The sequence below is a fragment of the Oratosquilla oratoria genome, chromosome 40, assembly GCF_046742065.1.
Source record: "Oratosquilla oratoria isolate Oo_2021 chromosome 40, ASM4674206v1, whole genome shotgun sequence".
Lineage (NCBI taxonomy): Eukaryota > Metazoa > Arthropoda > Malacostraca > Stomatopoda > Squillidae > Oratosquilla > Oratosquilla oratoria.
Window position 1 is genome coordinate 7,942,645 of NC_134816.1, and position 20,164 is coordinate 7,962,808.

Consider the following 20,164-nt stretch of genomic DNA (forward strand, 5'->3'; position numbering starts at 1 on the left):
TCTAGCGACATTATATCCTAAAATTATATTTTGTCCTATACTGGCACATTGTTCTACATTAATACAATACTCTACACTGTTTTCCCAAATACATTCTATTTCCCCTTCCCTTTGGGCTTCTACCCTAAAAAAGGAGCTAATTCATTACAAACTCCCACAATGAGTTTGTAAGAACATATTTGCCTCTGCGGGTAAGGTGGATCCCATCAGAAGCGTAAAGGTCATGGCGCCTAGAAAAGAGATACCAAGGATCAAGAAAGTGGTATCCCAATTGTGTGCACAACTGCGATATCCTATCATTGATCCCTATGGCTCTACTGTTCCAACACGAGCCTGCGTAGATCCTCGGGAGGATCCCACAGACTACGTGACGACTCCCACGTTCCGTCATCTCCTGAAGGAGGACCGTGTACTTCCGAACAAGCTCCTCTAATCTCACCCTACCTACATATTTACTAATCTCTTCGACTTCACTGTCATCTGCACATCTCTTGTTGACATTCCTTCTTATTTCCGGGGCCCGTTCGTCCCCTTCCTCATTTCCTTCCATTATCCTCAGTAATCCCTCCCCTTCCCCATTTTCTTCACCTCCCCCTACACCGCAAGCTTTTCCTTTCCCTACTAATACAACACAGGTACTCCCACATAGTTGAGATCCGCTTTTTTTTCCAATCTTCGCTGTCACTTCGACACTCATGTGTGTGTGTTTGTGTGTGTGTGTGTGTGTGTGTGTGTGTGTGTGTGTGTGTGTGTGTGTGTGTGTGTGTGTGTGTGTGTGTGTGTGTGTGTGTGTGTGTGTGTGTGTGTGTGTGTGTGTGTGTGTGTGTGTGTGTGTGTGTGTGTGTGTGTGTGTGTGTGTGTGTGTGTGTGTGTGTGTGTGTATTCACCTTGGATCTGCTGCAGCCTCTTTTCGAGACAGCCAGACACCACCCTACGGCAGTGAGCTCAGAGCTCATTATTAGCAGATAACTGGGTAGGTCTGAGACCACTCACACTCCACACACCGGGAATGCAAGGTCACAACTCCTTGACTAACGTCCCGTACCTACTCGCTGCTAGGTAAACAGGGGCTACACGTGAAAGGAGACAAACCCAACTTGTCTCCGCCCGGCCGGGGAATCGAACCCCGGTTCTCCGGCTTGTGAGGCCAGTGCCTTACCAATCCGCCACCGGGCCGTGTGTGTGTGTGTGTGTGTGTGTGTGTGTGTGTGTGTGTGTGTGTGTGTGTGTGTGTGTGTGTGTGTGTGTGTGTGTGTGTGTGTGTGTGTGTGTATTTACCTAGTTGTATTTACCTAGTTGTATTTTACGGGAAGGGGAGCTATGCTCGTGCTCTCCCGTCTTCATATCTCATTTTATCTAAACTGTTTTTAAATTCATGTATTGTTTTTGCACACACCACTTTCTCATCTAACTTGTTCCAAATGTCTATTACTCTGTGAGGAAAGCTGTTCTTTTTCAGATCTCTTCTGTAACTGTCTTTCTTGATTTTCTTTCCATGTCCTCTTGTATTTCTATCATCCCATTTTATTAGGTCCTCTCTATTAATAGTTCCTATGCCTTTCATAATTCTATAAATAGTTATCAAATCTCCTCTCTCGCTTCTTTGCTCTAATGTCTGTAGCTGAAGCTTTGCTAGTCTCTCTTCATATGATAGTTTTGAAGGTGTTGGTGCCAATTTTGTAATTGCTCTTTGTATTCTTTCAAGTTTTGTTGTAATTTTTTTTTCACTTGGTGGCCACATCGTCGCTGCATATTCCAATCTTGGTCTTATTAAAGTGATTAGTAATTTCTTCACCATTTCTTCATCCAGGTATGTAAATGCCAATTTGATTGTTCTTATTAATTTATAAGTTTCCCCAAAAATCTTGTTTTTTGTTTTTCAGGTGACATATTATTCATAATAATGACTCCTAGGTCCTTCTCATTTTCTACTTTTATATTCCTTCTTCTCCCAATTTATATGATCCTACTATTCCTTATTTATGTCTTTCAAATTTCATTATACTACACTTCTTAGTATTAAATTTCATCTCCCACTTCCTACTCCATTCCCGTACTTTATTGAGATCACTCTGTAGCGACTCACATTCTTCTTCAGTGTTTACTTTTTTCAACAGTTTTCCATCATCCGCAAAAAGCTCATATAACTTTCAATTCCTTTATCCATATCATCAATATATATAGCAAACATTATTGGGGCCAGAACTGTTCCTTATGGAACACCACTTATTACTTCATCCCAATTAGTGTTTGTTTCTTATCACTACTTTCATTTTTCTTTCTTGCAAAAAGTCTTCCATACATTTCAGCAGTTTGCCCTGTATTCCTCCTGCAGTTTCTAATTTCTTAAGCAACTTCTTATGTGGTACTTTGTCAAAAGCTTTTTTTAGGTCTAAAATGCACAATCAGCCCATCCATCTCTTTCTTGTATTATATCTATTAGCTTTGAATAGAAACACATTAAGTTTGTGACGCATGATCGTCCTTGTCTGAATCCAAATTGTCTTGGATTTAGCACATTGTTTTTTGTTTTTGTTTTTCTAAATACCTTACCCATCTATTTTTTATATATCTTTCACAAATGTTTGCTATCATACTTGTTAGAGAGATTGGTCTATATTTAGTAGGGTCTTCTTTATTTCCCCCTTTATATATAGGTACTATATATGCTCTTTTCTAATATTTGGAACTTTTCCTTCTTTCAAGGAACTGTTTATTATGCTATGTATTTTGTCTGATAGTTCATTCCTGCATTCTCTCAAAATCCAGTTTGCTATTTCATCTGGTCCATGCGATTTTCTGACATCAAGACTACTCAACTGTTTCATTATTTCATTCTTGTTCATAATATCTGCCATTTCTATTTCCTCTGTGTATTCAACTCCTCCTTGTCGTAGTTTCTCTAATTCTTGTTTGTTTTTCAGTTTGTTGTTTACAAATCTGTAAAATAATTTTGGTTGATCTTTACATTTTTCTATGACATCTTTTTCATATTTCTCTTTTCTTCTCTGCACACTTGTACATATTCATTTCTATAACTAGTATATAATTTCTATTTTCAGGTCTTTTGTCTTTTTTCCATTTTGTCCAATCTTTATCTCTTTTGTCTTTTAACTCCCTACAACTTTTGTTGTACCAGCACTTTACATATTCTTTTTCTTGCTTTTGTCTTGGGACATACTTTTCCACTCCTTCTTTATAATTTTTTGTCAAAATATTCAATTTCTCTTCCACTGTAGTTTCCTCTTTGTATATTCTTTCCCGGTCTTCTCTTTGAAAGAATTCTCTTATTTTCTCAAGTTTTGTTTTTTCATACATAAATCTTCCTTTTCTATATTTTTCATTTCTTTTCATGTATTTTTCCTAATTTAGTTCCAGTTCAATCAATATGTGGTCACTTTTACTTATTGGTATCTTATATTCAATCTTGTCCACTATTTCAGGTTCTGATGTGATTATTAGGTCCAGTCTCGATGTTTATTCTTCATTTCTATACCTAGTGTTCTCTTGAATCCATTGCGTCATTGTATGGTCAATTATCATCTCAAGTAGAACATTTCCCCATGAGTCGTCTCCACTCTTTACTGTCATCTCTTCCCATTAGACTTCTTTGCAATTAAAGTCACTTATTATAACTATTTTTCCTCCATCTTCCATTATCTTATTTAATGTTATCCTTGTGTCTTCTAACATACTTTTATGTTCTCTCTCTTCCCACGAGGCCGTTTTTGGAGGCACATAATTTATTATAAAATTTCTGCTCTTCCTATCTCTGTCCTCCACTTCGATCATAATCATCTCTACTCTATTCTTCCCATATGTGACATTCCTCACGTTTATATCCTTCTTAGTCAGGAACATAACTCCACCACCTTGTTTTGTCTCTCTATTTCTAATCCAATATTCATATGCATCATGTCCTACACTGTTGGGTGGTAGTGGACCTTTTAATTTTGTCTCTACAATTCCCATTATGTCCGGTTCTTTCTCCTTCAGATAATCATTCAGTTCATTCAATCCTGTTATTAATCCATCTATATTTGTGTAAGACACTCTTAATTTTCTGCTACTTCCATTGTATTTTCTGTTTCCCCTTTGTTTTTCTCCGGTATGGTCCATCTCCTCACTTTCATATTCACTACTCTCCAATAGAATTTCTCTTTTTCTGTCTCTGTTCTGTTCTCGTTTTTTTCCTTACCTTCTAGTCTTCTCAATTTTTCTTCCTCTCTTTCTTCTCTATTCATTTCTCTTTTTATTCATACGTTTTTATATTGTTCACTGTTTGCTAGTTTCCCTGTTTTTGCTAAGATATTCTCTGCTGTCGTTTGTGACCTGAATTTAATCTTAATTAGGCTGGTCTTATCTGTGCTATATTTCCCGAGTCTATTCATCTCTTCAATTTGTTTCATGATTTCAGGTTCATCTTCTTGAACTAATTCTAGTAAACTGCTTACTTTTTCTTTTTCCTCTTTGATTCTTGTGGTTCTATTTAGGTTATATTTCTCTTCCATTCCTAATATAATTATACATTTCTTTATTTCTGCTAGGTCTCTTGCTATATTCTCCTTCTGTCTCATCACTTTAGTAACTGTGTCCTCAGTTTGTTCTTTCATTTGCTGTTTTATTATGTCAGTAAATGCAACTTTACTGTTTTCTTGGATTTTTTCCAACCCTGTACTTCTTTTGCTATGGCCTCTTTATTGTCTTTATTATTCCTCTTTAATACCTCATTCTCATCTTTTATTTCTTTTAACTGTCTTTTTAATTCTTCTATTTCTTTAGTTAAGTTTTTGTTCACCTTCTCTAGTTCTTCCAATTTTTCAACTCTCTGCGCAATCTTTGCTATGTTACCGAACCTACTCTCCCAATGTTCGGTCATTTTTTTCTATTTTTTCCTCTAGTCTTGCTAATCGGGGGAGGTTAGTATCCCCCCCCCTCATTAAATCCCTGGAAATTTTTATCTTCACCTTCCATTGTGCTGCTCTTATCTATATTTCTAATCTTTACATTTTTGTTAATCCCTTCATTTCCAAAATCCTCAGTCCTTCGTTTGTTTACAAGACCCCTGGCTTCCTGGACCAAGTCCTCCCCTTCCTCATTTCCTTTCATTTCCCTCAGTAATCCCTCCCCTTCTCCTTTTTTCTCGCCTTCCCACTACACCGCGAGCTCTCCCCTTCCCTATAAATACAATAAGGTACTTCCTTGACGTTGAGATCTACGCAGATTTTTATTTTTCTTCGGAACTCCAATCTTCGCCGACCATCCGACGAAAGCGAGTGTGTGTGTGTGTGTGTGTGTGTGTGTGTGTGTGTGTGTGTGTGTGTGTGTGTGTGTGTGTGTGTGTGTGTGTGTGTGTGTGTGTGTGTGTGTGTGTGTGTGTGTGTGTGTGTGTGTGTGTGTGTGTGTGTGCATTCTGATTAGTTGAAATGGGTGGGAAACAATAACCGAGAACTTTTAATCCGAATTTATTCCTTGATAGTTTCACAATGATAATTCACACTGTTTACATGTATTGGACACGTGCCGCTATCTACGAACGAAAATTGTTAAGGGAACAGTTTTCTTGCATGTATATTGTCTTCTTTTCTGTATAGCGAACCCCTTGACTGAGGTTCATTACTCATAATTGGGCTCGCACAAATAAAAGAGAAAACTTAATAGAATTAAAATTAATTGTATAGTCTTAGCCATAATGCTACCTGAAAACAAGATTATACCATGTGAGATATTGTAAGAATAAGGAGACATTTTTATGACATGAACAATTTCCCAGTAAATCTGTTCATTAGAAAGGAGACTCCTCACTGCTATTCTTTTTCATGGCTCTTATCACCCCAACCATTCTCTTTCCTTGTACGTTATGCCGAGTGTACGATCCTCTTGAAAACATAAAGTTGCAAGATGCTACCAACGTGCAAACCCAAAATTACTATCTATGCAATGGACCCATAATAGTTCATATCATGATGCGGTGCCATGGTGTTATAAGTCAGGCTCATATTGTGACAAATTTGTTATACAGCCCTATTATATAGGCTTAATTCCTTGAACAGAGTGGCATATTATATATATATATGTTTATCTTGCTAACGCCAAACGATTTCTTTAGCTGAAGAAGGCAGACTTTAATCTGAAGAAGTCTACATTATAACAAACTCCCTACAGTCTAGGATCCACTGTTTTAGCTCAAAAGAATCATCTGAAGTTAGCCAGAACAGATCTCTAAGAATGCTGGAGGATTTAGAATTCATATACTCTCTGTGGTTAAAAGTATGGTTTGATAAAAGTTATTTTCCATCAGCCTCCAGATGTGATTGCCCAAGTTAAACCTATTGTCAAAGTCAAAGTCAACCGAAAGAGATCTGTGAGGATGCTGGAAGGTTAATTTATATACTGTCCGTGATTAAAAGTGTGTTTTGTCAAACAGCAATCTTACACCAGTATGCTTCAGAAGAATGTAGAGATTTTTTTGTGAATGCATTTGACCTAATACCATTTTTTTTAAGCATAATTCTACAACAAAGTTTCATTACAAAGAAATCTGATTCTCCTTATCCCGAGGTTTGATTTCCAAAGATCTGATATGCAAAAATCAAACCTCTAGGTATGTAGATGATGGTCATGATGTGTAGGCATATACATCATGCTCACCCAGCAGTGTGCCTCTGAAAGAGCTTTAGTGCAAAACTATTATGGAATAAATTTAGAACAAGACTCTTCATTTCTTACCTCACCTTCACCGACGTAATTTCACAGCTCCATTTGATAACTAAAAATTTTAACCTTGATCCCTTGCAGGTGTGGTTTCGAGTTGCGCCATTTACGGCCTGGCATTCAGGCCTTTAGAGCCCAACAGCTTGAGGACGCCTGACGATGACGTGGACCCCCCTGGTACTCCGCTCCTCATGAGGTAATCATAACACCTTCAAAAATTACAATTTCAAGTCCTTCAATGAAAAGAAGTTCCTGTCAGCTGAATGAAATTGCCAGCTGGTGCCTAGAAAGAACAAATAAAGTGTAATCACATGGACATTTTTCTTAGCGGTAATTAAAATTAGCAACTAAAATAAAGGATACAGAAAAGATTATTGATATACTCATAGGCTAAGGATGGTTTTTAACCCTTTTATCTCTGACCAGTAGCTAGAATAACACGACAAAAATGGAGGAAAATGCTAATCCTCTCTCGACGAAGACCCTCGACAGCTATTTACTGCAGTTCACATGTTAAACTGCACTTAAGAGTGATTAAACCCTTGTGGTGTTGTGTTTGATGCTTTTGTGATGATGTACCTGATTTCTTGAAGAAGAGGTGATGAGCCTACGCCAGAAGGCGTGAAGCTGTGGCTGAAGGCATCATCCTTGCCCTATATAATTGCACTTTTGGTGCAGACAAGAGTCACTGATGGGAATAGGAGAAGAGTGCGGGATTCGAACTCATAAGTAAGCAGATGTCAGACCAGCACATTTCTGCTTAAGCCACCAATGTACATCTTGAACACATTCAGTGGCATTTTTCAAATATTCCATCTTGCGAGACAATAGCAAGGAAATAAAGGATGTATATATATATATATATATATATATATATATATATATATATATGTATATATATATATATAATATATATATATGTATATGTATATATACAGATATATATGTATATATATATATATATATATATATATATATATATAGATGTATATACGAGTATATGATATGTTGGTTAGCTTACAACATATGTATAGATTAACTGTAGCTGGTAGCGATTACGTATATGGTAATAGTGGAAGCAAGGGAATGAAACGCAACTGTCTTCGTGCCCGGATTGCTCTCCGGCTTTATTGATGAAAGGGCATATATACAAGTAGTGTGGCGAGGTTGCCAAAGAGATGTTGTTTAGAGAATACGCTGTTTTACCAGTGAAGGAGATTATTTACAGGAATCTGTTTTATATACAGAGAGAGAGAAGAAGGAGAAGAAAGAAATGGTGAGATTTACAATAGGTGGACATTTGTACAGAAGTATTTATATGATATTGTGGGAAAATATAAGATTGACGGCGATAAAGGCAATCGTTCTGAGCGCAGCTGTGTTGAGGTTCTTCGCCTCGACAATGGCGATTGACCGCGACAGACCCTTCTTAATCCTATGGGGATACCAGGTGCCTGAGGAGACAATGCAATTGGGCCGACTGTGAGGTCGCGTCCACACTCACTCGCTTGCTCGGTCGAAGGTAGAAGAAGCTGATCTACTGGTAGATTTGATAGTAGATATGTTGTCTAGTCGGCTGTAGAAGTTCAACAGGTGAAAGACAACATATCTACTATCAAATCTACCAGTATGTGTGAGATAGGGCGGATAAGAGAGATACACCAGATACGCGGCAAGTGTCTGTGATGCAAAGAACATGAGTCGGGAGCTTTGAAGATACGCACTTTGAGTTTCGTGTACTCGCGTGGATAGAGTGTTTTGTCAGTGATTACAACTGCGTGAGAGTTCATGAGAGAGATCTGTGAGACGATAGTGTATTGTGGTGATATTTCCTGGATGTTAGTGAAAACGTCGTGTTTTTTCTGTTCGCGAGTTGACTTTGACATGCGCGCTGACAGTTTACGCCTATTCCGTTTGTGTTGTGAGTTACGAGGGTGAGCGGATGGGATGGGCGTGTCTGTTACACTAGTGGGCGTGTCTGTTACAAGTGTCACCTTTTCTGTTTCGTCAATGTTTTGTTCAGTTGTTGTTGTTGCATGCTGTTGCTCGATCATGTGCAAGTGTTTGATGCGCGTGTTTGTTGTGTTTGCATGCGTGTCGGCTGTATTGAGAGCAGGTATGAAGTGATTATTGAAACCAATGCCGTTTTGAGCAGGATAGATGATGATGCGATTTCTCTGCATCCATGTGAAACCTATAAGAATTTCTGCGGGAAACACTACTTCCGCTACATATACTGTCGTTGTAATGGGAGGACAGTTGGCATGCAGGGAGATGTCTAGTTCGGTTTTTCCCATGATGGGAAAGGGAACTCCGTCTACATTTTGTAACGTGATATCCGTTGGTTCTAGAGCTGTTACTCTACGGTGTCTGAGCCTAAATTGGTTGAAAGAAACCTTGGACATTATATTAACTGGGGATCCTGTGTCCAGAAAGAGTAGTTGTGGAAAGTTGTTGACCGTGGTCTGAAGTGTCATAGCAGACGGAGATGGTCGAGAGTCAGTCATTGTGAGAATCAGTAGGGGGGGGGGTTGATTCTGTCTCGTGAGTTCGTGTGTTTTGTTCAACGTGAGACGATGGTCATAGCGTGTTTTGTTTGTTGGTGTTTCCACTAGTCGGGTGTTGGGAGGACGCGTATGACATGTAGGTTTGTGATTGTAAGACGCGACATTGTGTTGTGTCGTGAAAAGCTGGTCCGTGATATGAGCAGTAGCTAGTCGGTTGTCTGTAATAACACCTGTTTGTGCTATGTCCTGGTATGTTGCAGATTTTGCAAAAGAATGGTCTCCTTGATTGTGAACGCTGTCGTGATCGTGTGCGTGACACTTGTCTAACTCTTGTGTGATGTTCTTGTGAGATTTTTGCTACTGTGGGAGTGGGTGGGGGTATGAGTGGGGGTGTGAGGGGGATTTGTTGTTGTTGAATTTATGTTTTTGTCGTTGACGTGTCCGAAATCTTTCTAGAGAAATCAACGAGTGTTGTGTCTGGATCAAAAGGAATATTTTCTATTTTCTTCATTGTTTCTGGGTAAAGGCGCGAGATCAGTTTAATGTAAGCGAATAATGAGAGTACGTGTTATTTGAAACCCAAAGTGAAGTAATGAGTGCGTCTTTTAGTTCTTCCTTGAACTGACTCGCCTCCCTGACTGATCTTTCTTTGGTGAGATAAGGTGGTGTGTTAAAGTTTGTTCCGAGTGTGTAGGAGGGAGAGAGAGAGCCTAACTGTTCATATGGGGCGAAAGATTTCTTGAACTCATCAACGAAATTTTGAAAGGTCTGTGGCTGTTTGAATGCGTCTGACTGTATTATGTCGCTAAAGTGTCATTGAAATCGATGCGACTTTTAAGAACCGCGATTTTAGTCATATCGTCTTGCACCTGTGTGCGCTGTATCTCAGATCGTACGTCATCTAACAGAGTGTGGATGGCGATGTTTGTCCCGTTGAACTTTGGAAGAGTGTTGTCATGCTGAAGGAGTGTTAGTAGATTTGTTGCAGAGCGTTGCATGTGTGGTTGAGCGATTGTTAGGCTTGTGTTTTGATTTGGCGTGGACTGTGTGGTATTTTCGTTTGGTGCTGCCATTTTGGAACGAGTGTTGTAATGGTGTGAGACGTTTGATTGTGAATGGCTCATGCACACTTTCGTACAAAAAGGAAAAAAAAATAATTGAAAAATTTTAGGGCTTTGCAAAAAATATGAAAAAATTCACTGGATAGCTTTCACTCGAACTCACTCACACAACAATTTAGAGCTACCTAGCCCCAAGGCAAAACTGAGGTACCTACTTACGGTGGTGACGGTTGTGATGCTTTGGTGAAGGATGGTCTCGGGAGGTTGTTTTTGCAGAGACCGATGGAATGTGATGTAAATCTGAAAGAATATGAGAAGTAAGAAATAGGGAAAAATAGAGTGGGGGGGTAGCTCGTATTTGACTTCAGTTTTTAGCTGCAGGCAGAAGGGGTGGACGACACTTCCTTTGGTGGTTGACCGATGCTGCTGGGTGCTGTGGGCTGCTCAGACCGTGAGGGAGATGTGCTTGGACTGCTGCGCTGGGCTCTAGGCTGCTTTCTGGCTTGTGGGCTTGTTTCCGTCGCTGGGTAGGGCTTACAGCGAGTTTGTGTTGATGGGCTGTGATGGCGCTGGGTAGGTTGCACAGCGTTCCTGTGATATTTTGGTTGATGGGCTTGTGTTCGCTGCTCTGGGATCTTGTGCTTGCTGATTCCACTTGCTGATTTTGCTTGTTGATCCGACTTGCTGATCCGACTTGCTGCTTCCAAATATGTTGGATCCCACGCTGTCACCAGATATGTTGGTTGGCTTACAACATATATAAAGATTAACTGTAGCTGGTAGCGATTACGTATATGGTAATAGTAGAAACAAGGGAATGAAACGCAACTGTCTTTGTACCTGGATTGCTCTCCGGCTTTATTGATGAAAGGACATATATACAGGTAGTGTGGCGAGGTTTCCAAAGAGATATTATTTAGACAATACGCTGTTTTACCAGCGAAGGACATTATTTACAGGAGCGCAGCTGTGTTGAGGTTCTTCTCCTAGACAATCGCGATTGACCGCGACTGACCCTTCAAAGGATTACAAAGGATTATAAAGGCTAAGCATGCCGACAGAAGACCTTTTGGTCCATATCTAGGTCGGATGCGAAAAAATCATAATAATAAATAAATAAATGAAAATTATAATAATGTAAATAACAAATAAAATACATAAATAAATGTATAGGTATAGTTAGATAATAAACAAACAGGCAAATAGTAAATAATAATGAATTGGCATATAACTAATGATAAATGCAAATCAAAACAGACAAATTATAACAAAACAAAAACAAATAATATGAAATAAATTATAATCATTAGAGCATCTTGCTTAGGTATTTATCTAAATAATTTTTAAAGCTTCGAACTGAACTACATTGCAATACCTGTGCAGGAAGTTTATTCCATTCATTAACTACACGGTTGGCGAAGTTGTTTCTACCTACTTCCAAATTGAATCTATTTCCGGACAGTTTGAGACCATTGTTTCTTGTCTGATTCTCATTCAATGTGAAAATTTTGTCACTTTTGATGTCAATTCCCTTTAGAATCTTAAAGACCTGTATCAAGTCACCTCTGAGTCTACGCTTTTTTAGGGAAAACAGATTCATATGTTTTAGTCGATTTTCGTATGATTTATTTTTGATATTTTGAATCAGTTTTGTGGCTCGCCGTTATACTTTTTCCAGTCTGTCAATGTCTTTAATGAGATTCGGTGACCATACGGAAACAGCATATTCCAAATGTGGACGAACTAGCAATTTATATAGCTTCTTAATGAGTGATGGACTTTTGAAATCAAAAGATCGCGCAATCAGTCCTAGAATCTTATTTGGTTTCTCAGAGGCTGAAATACACTGCTTGGATGCTTTGAGGTCGTTACTGATAATTACGCCGAGATCTTTTTCACTATCCACTTTTGTTAACGAATTTCCAAATAACTTGTAATCGTACTTACTGTTATTTTTACCTATGTGCATTACCTTGCATTTACTTGTGTTAAATTTCATTAGCCACTTTTCAGACCATTGCTGTAATGTATCTAAATCTTCTTGAATATCTAATTGGTTTAAGAGATCATTTGCCATTCCGCACAGTTTTGTATCATCAGTAAATTTGGAAACATTAGATTTTAGTCCATGGTCTATATCATTTATATATACTATGAATAGAATTGGCCCAAGAACGGAACCTTAAGGAGCTCCACTTGTAACATTTTTCCATCTAGAATGTTTTTCATTTAAAACAACTCTCTGTTTTCGATCATTCAACCAATTACTAGTCCAACCTAATAGGCTACCACTTATTCCGTGCGAAGCTAATTTAGTAAGTAGTCTTTCGTGTGGGACGGTATCAAAAGCTTTTGCAAAGTCTAGATATATTAAATCTATATTGTTTCTTTTGTCATAATTCGAGATAACTGTGTTGTAGAATTCGAGTAAGTTAGTCACGCAAGAACGTTTCCGTCTGAAACCATGCTGGCTATCATTTATCAAACGGTTACTTTCTAAATGATGTTCGATAGCATCTCTGATGATAGTTTCCATTTTTTTCCTACGATTGAAATCAAACTTATAGGCCTACAGTTATTTGGTTTCTTTTTGTCACCTTTTTTGAATATAGGAGTAACGTTAGCTAGCTTCCATTCTCTTGGGACATCTCCGGATATGATGGATTTCTTGAAAATAATTTCTAATGGAACAACAATCTCATTTTTCATTTCCTTTAAGATTCTTGGATGCCAACCGTCAGACCCTGGTGTTTTATTAACTTTGAGTTTCTCTATACACCTTTTAATTTTTTTCTTTTGTTATATTTACCGTGGTGAGTAAGTTTACCCTAGACTTTTCACAGGTTTCAGTTTGGAGTTTACTTTGAGCTGTTTCGTTTACGAATACTGAGCTAAAATAATTGTTTGAAATATCACACATTCCTTCATTTGAATATTCAAGTTGACCGTCAGCAGATAATAGTGGACCAATGTGATTCCTAACAACCTTTTTATCTCTAATGTAACTATAGAATTCTTTGGGATTCTCTTTGGATTTTTCAGCGATGGTCATTTCGTTTTTTTGTTTGTTTTTTCGTTTTTAAATCTTTTTGCATTGATACATAACTTTCATAGTCATTAGATGCACCCGAGCACTTATATTTCTTATAAGCCTGTCTCTTTTTAGCAATACTTTTTTCAGTTTCTTTGTCGAGCCACTTTGGGCGAGCCTGATTTGGGGGACGTCTGTCCTTAAAAGGGATGTAAGTATGAATCATCTTAGTGAGCGTATTTTGAAATATTTCCCACATCTGATCTACAGGTCTTTCGTTTAATTTTGCCTCCCAATCTGTAAGCTGAAGCTCCTGACGTAGTCCTATGAACTGAGCTTTACTGAAATCGGGTATTTTAGAAACACAAGTATCTATTCTAAAATTGTTTAGGAGTTTGAATCTAACTAAGTTGTGATCGCTATTTGCAACAATTTCACCGACTTCTACATCAGTTAGCATACTTTCGCAGCTAGTGATCAATAGATCAAGTAAGCTTCCATATCTTGTGGGCTCTTTTACATGCTGAATTAAGTAATTGTCACCAAGAAAATCAATCAAGCGACTACCTATATGGCCATGTTCAAGGGTCATCCAATCAATGTCAGTAAAATTGAAATCACCCATTATCAATAAATCCCGGTTGCAGAAACTAGACAGTTCTTGAAATAATAGTTTGTCATCTGCTAATGATAATGTCTTTGGCCTATATATTATACCGACATTCATTTTTTATCCATTTGTTTGGGTTAACTCAACCCACAAACTATCATATGCATCCTGTTTCACTTTCTCTAAAACACAAGCATGAACATTGTTTTTAACGTACAACAGAACACCCCCACCTTTCTTGTGGTTTCTATCCTGATGAAAGTGTTTAAATCCCGCAATATTAAATTCAGCTTCGAACTCTGTACCACTTAACCATGTCTCGGTTATTCCTATCATATCGAGATTTTCGCTTTTGACATACGCCTGTATTTCCTGAAATTTGTTCCTAATACTACGAGCATTAAAGTACATGGTTTTAAGAAACTCGTGATTATTTCTTTTTGACACATTTTGAGTTTCAATATCATGTCTTACATTATCATTTTGTTTTTTATTTATACCTTGCTCTATATTATTATTTGGTCCTTCATTGACATTCAATGCCTCATTAACATTTCTCCCATCAAGAGTACATTTCCCCCATCACTGACATCTGGTCGCTCACGGTCATCCGATCTCTTTTGTACACTTTGTCCCCCTACGTCACCGTGATTCACACCGGCCTCCCGTCGTTCATTGACATTATGTCCGGCATCCCTTCCTAAAATTATATTTTGTCCTGCAGTGACATTATATCCTACCGTGATATTTTTTCCTCCACTATAATTACATCCCATCGTGATCTTTTGTCTTCCACTGTCATTACATCCCATCGTGATCTTTTGTCTTCCACTGTCATTACATCCCATCGTGATATTTTGGCCTTCATTGACATTCTTAATCTTCTGGGGATGCCAGGTGGCCTGAGGAGACAATGCAATTGGGCCGACTGTGAGATCGCGTCCACACTCACTCGCTTGCTCGGTCGAAGGGAGAAGAAGCTGCTCTACTGGTAGATTTGATAGTAGATATGTTGTCTAGTCAGCTGTAGAAGTTCAACAGATATATATGTATGCATGTATATATACATATATATATATGTATATATGTATATATATATTTATATATATATATATATATACATACGAGTATATATAAGTGTATATATATATATATGTACATATGTACATATATAAATATATATGTACATATGTATATATATATATATATATATATATATATATATATATCCTACACGAGAGTTGACACCTTGACGTGGTGGATAGGCTTGAGAATCTTAATCATTACAAAATCTATGTCGATAGAGAGAAAATCCCTGCAGGGTCACCCATATCGAACAGGTTTTGTAAGAAAGATCAGACAAAGAGCAGCTCATACACACAGTCGCAAGACCCATTGCTTACTGGCACGTCTCTCATGGCAAACAGGGGAATTCCTCATAGATATGTGAGGTATCGTCATAATGACGGCGTGGACCATTGGGCACGCTATAGATGTAGGGTTTCATCGAATATAATAAGGTGACACCAGAAAAACATCTCACCAGAAACCAGTTGGCAGGGAGGTGAGATTACTGCCAGAATCCCTTGATAGCAAACATGAACATGAATAGTACAACCAAAATAAAACCGGGCGTTCCTGTTGAATCATCGTCTCCTAAAGGTCCAAACACATTGCCTCGTGTGCTTACGGGCAGTGTGCCACTGAGTGTGATTAAGTACTGTCCAAGCAGATCCAAGTCTTGAACATTAAGCAACATGAAGCAAATGAAGATTTGTACCTACAACGTAAGAACTCTCTCAGAATAAAAATCCTGTAGAGGCAGTGCAATGTGCTTCAGTCCGAAGCTTTAAGATTCGTTTAGGGAAACATTTAAGCAGGATGCTGTAATGACTGTCATTTATTTTATATTATTTGATTGTTTGTTTTTATTGTTTGTCTGTTTATTTATGACTTGCTTGATTTCCTTTTATTATCATTTATTTGTCAGTTTATTATTATTTACTATTTACCTGTTTATCATTTAACTATACCTATATATAATTTATTTTATTTATTATTATTTATATTATTATAATGTTTATTTTATTTTATCTTTTTTTTTATATATATATTTTTTTTTCGCATCCAACCTAGTTATGGACCAGAAGGTCTCCTGTCGGCATGCTCCGCCTTTGTAATCCTTTGTAAAACCACAGGCTGAAGAGTTTAATGGAAGAACTAGACAACATCAAGTGGGACATCGTAGGATTGAGCGAAGTCCGATGAACGGGAGAAAAGCTGATATAATTACAAGATGGTCACTGTTCTACTATAGAGGTAAGGGCAAAGAATGATCCAGTGGAGTAGGATTCTTGATAAACCGAGAAGTTGCTGGTAACGTAGTCAAGTTCAGTAGTTTATCAGACAGGGTATCTTGGATTGTGATTAGACTGTGTAAAAGATACACTCTAAAAATAGTTCAGGTTTATGCACCAACTTAACAGAGTTCAGACGATGAAATTGAGTCCTTCTATGATGATTTAAGTCAGGTGATGGATCAAGAAAAAGTAAATACACGTTGGTAATAGGCGACTTTAATGCTAAAGTGGGGGAAGAGATGAAAGATGAGTCGTGCATTGGGTTAGGTGAACGGAATGACAGAGGCGAGATTTTAGTCAAATTTGCAGAGAACTACAACATGAGGATAATGAACAGTTTCTTCCAAAAGCGTGTAGGTCACAAATGGACGTGGAGAAGTCCAAATGGAACAACAAAGAATGAGTAGACTTCATATTAGGAAACGAGAGCAAGAGCGTTAGCAATGTTACTGTCATAAATAAAGTCAACATAGGTAGTGACCATAGAATGGTAGGTTGCACAGTTAAATTCAATTTCAGAGCCAAGAGAAGTAAACTAGTTTTAAAAAAGAAAATCAGCTTTGCAAAGATTAATTATAACAATAAGAAATTTCAGTTAGACATAAAAAATTTATTCAAAGCTCTAAAAACTAACGAGGACACAGTCGATGATATGAATTTGAATTTAGTGAATATCATTAGGGAATCGGCAGAGAAAGTAGGAAGTACAAAAAGCATTAGAGAAAACAAATACTCCAAAGCTACAAATGACCTAATTAAAGGAAGAAGGACCATGCAGATTAGAGTAGAACTAAACAAGTCTATCAACAAGAGAAAAGAAAAAGAAACATGGATGAAATAGAGGAAACTATTCGGAGCGCAGATATGCTTTAGGAAGACAGCAAATTATATGTTTGAAAGATAGGAGTGGAAAAATAATTAAATGTAGAGACAGAATGATAAAAAGAGTAAAAGAATTTTACCAAGAGCTTTACTTGTCGAAGACCGTAGTTGAGCCGGTGAATTCATCTGTAGACGTTGGTAGTGTACCAGAGATTACAAATGAAAAAATAGAATTTGCTCTAAACAATATGAGACGAGGAAAAGCACCTGGGGAAGATGGTTTATCGATAGATCTCTTGAAAGACGCAGGGAAAGAAGTTCATATTAGGTTGGCTCAGTTGCACACCCAGTACCTGTTGAAAGTTATGGGTATTATATAAACGTTTTGAAAAGCACTTAATTGTTTATTGTTCTTCAAAGGCACACTTACTTGACACACATAAGTTTATGTTCTGACAATAGTTTACACATCAACCTCTCCACACCGTGGCTCCACCATGACTGACTTGCAATGGCGTGGCTTCCACCTTAGCGCGGGAAAAACTCTCAGGCCTAGCAACTGAACTTTGTTATACATGCAAATTAAGTACAGATTATACAATAAATCAAACGAAAAAAATCCTATTATACATTGCATTGTACATTCAACCAAAAACAACACAATATGCACAATAACAAATATTCATATTTCAACACTCCTTCTCAGATTGTATTGTTTTTGTAAAATCTATTCATTCATTTTTTGTTCAGTCATTCCCATCCCTTTTCTAAATTTTTTAAACTTATCTAAGGGAATGCCTTGGTTAATATATCAGCCAGCATATTGTCACTTGGACAATATTTCACACCAATGGTTTTGTTATTGATCAACTCTCTCACAAAATTAAACTTTATATCAATATGTTTAGTACGAGAATGATCTTTCTGATTCTTTGCAAGGACTATAGCAGACTGATTATCCTCAAAGATAGTTATAGGACTTTGACAATCGTGTTTCAAGTCCGTTAGCAAAGATTTAAGCCAAACAGCTTCCTCTGCTGCACCAGATAGTGATACATATTCAGATTCAGCAGTTGAGAGTGCAACGCACGATTGCTTGTTTGAACGCCAAGAAATTAGTCCACTAGTCCCGAGCCTAAAACAGTAAACCTGGTGTGGATTTACGGTCAGATCAATCACCAGCCCAGTCAGCATTAGTAAAACCTACACATTCATTTACATCATCATTAGCATAGAGCAGTCCAACTGTAATGGTTCCTTTGAGATATCTGAAGATCCTCTTAACTGCTGACCAATGCTGTTGACAAGGTTTATTACAATACTTTGCAACATTACATACTGCATATGAAATGTCTGGTCTGGTTTTTGTAGACAAAAATGACAAACTGCCAACTGCAGATTGATACTTAGTAGTATCAAAGAGATCTGATTCTTCATAGTCTTTTAAAATAACATTGCTTACATCACATGGAGTGGATACAAGCTTACAGTCACCAAAGCCAAACTTGTTAAGAACACTCTTGATAAATCCAGATTGATTGATGAAGATTTTACCATTATTTTGTGCAGTTTTTACACCTAGAAAGTAGTTCAATTCTCCTAAGTCCTTCATCAAGTAACGCTCACTCAACAAATTCTTAATCTCTGGAATAATATCAAAGGACTTACAAGCTAAAGTGACATCAACATATATGGCAATTATACACAAATCATTATCATACATGCGAGTGTAAACACATGGATCACTAGGACTTTGTTCAAAATGCAAGTCTTTAAGAAATTTGTCCAAATTTTCATTCCAACATTTAGGACCGTGTTTGAGGCCGTAAATGGCCTTGTTTAGTTTGTATACTAACTCTTCTTTTCCAGGTTCATGAAAAGATTCAGGTTGAGTTAAGTAAATCTCTTCACGCAATTCTCCATTGAGAATCGTGGAAGATACATCCATCTGGTGGGTCTTTAATCCTTCTCGAGCAGCTAATGATAAGATGGTACGTATTGACTCAAACTAATCACGGGACTGAAGGTCTCATCATAGTCAATACCAGGTCTTTGTGAAAAGCCTTGAGCAACTAAGCGAGCTTTGTAAAAGGAAACTGAGCCACCAGGTCCAATTTTCTTTTTAAAAAACCCACGTTGATTTGACGGGAGTTCGTCCTTCCGGCAACTCTGTCAAATCCCAAACATCATTAGAAGAAAGAGCTGATATTTCCCTCTGCATAGCTGCTTTCCAAAGAGATTTTTCAGGTCCATTCAAAGCATCCTCAACACTTTGTGGTTCACCAAATGATGGTGTATCGCAAATTCTAACCCATTCACCAAGACGTTCTGGTGGACGTCTATCTCTATTGAACCGCCTAACATGCATTTCAGGAGCTTCATTTCCATTTTTCTCATCTTTATCTACAGGAATGGAAATATCAACTTTTTCAACTGAAACAGAATCAACATTATCCCACTCCATCTCAAGAAAATCCATTTGCGATTCATTGAATATTACATCCCTGCTGTGAATTATTTTCTTACTAGTTACATCATACAATCTGTAACCTTTAGCAATAGATCCATATCCTAACATAACACAACGATTAGATTTAGAATCTAATTTAGATCTTTCATCTTTAGTTACATGAACATATGATACACATCCAAAATTTCTTAAATCTTCAACATTAGGTTTTCTGTACTTAGACCTTCAGCCCAAGATGACTTAGGTAAGTTTGAATCTGATAGCATTGCTCTTACGGTTTCAACCAGGGTACTATTTTTCCTTTCTGCAACACCATTCTGTTCAGGAGTTTTAGGTACAATAGTTTCATGATGTATACCCTCCTTCTTAAGATAATTTTGGGACTCATTGGATGTATACTCTCCCCCGTTATCTGATCTCACAATTTTGAATTTAGCATCATATTGTTTCTCAACCAATGTCTTCCACTCTACAAACTTGTTTAAAACATCACTCTTATTTATCAAAATGCACACCCATATATACCTAGAAGCATCATCTATGAAGGTCAGAAATTAATTACCATTACCCAAAGAACTAGGGTTAAGCT

At 37.5% G+C, this 20,164-nt stretch overlaps 1 protein-coding gene across 8 annotated transcripts in view; it reads left to right on the forward strand.

Annotated features, from left to right (window-relative positions):
* The window catches only part of LOC143020629 (monocarboxylate transporter 9), a 541,387-nt gene that overhangs the window by 378,217 nt on the left and 143,006 nt on the right, over positions 1 to 20,164 (forward strand). For all 8 annotated transcript variants that reach the window (XM_076177112.1, XM_076177115.1, XM_076177114.1 and 5 more), the window contains one exon: positions 6,799 to 6,910. In XM_076177112.1, coding sequence (XP_076033227.1) covers positions 6,799 to 6,910 — 112 coding nt within the window. The remainder of the gene's footprint in view (positions 1 to 6,798; positions 6,911 to 20,164) is intronic.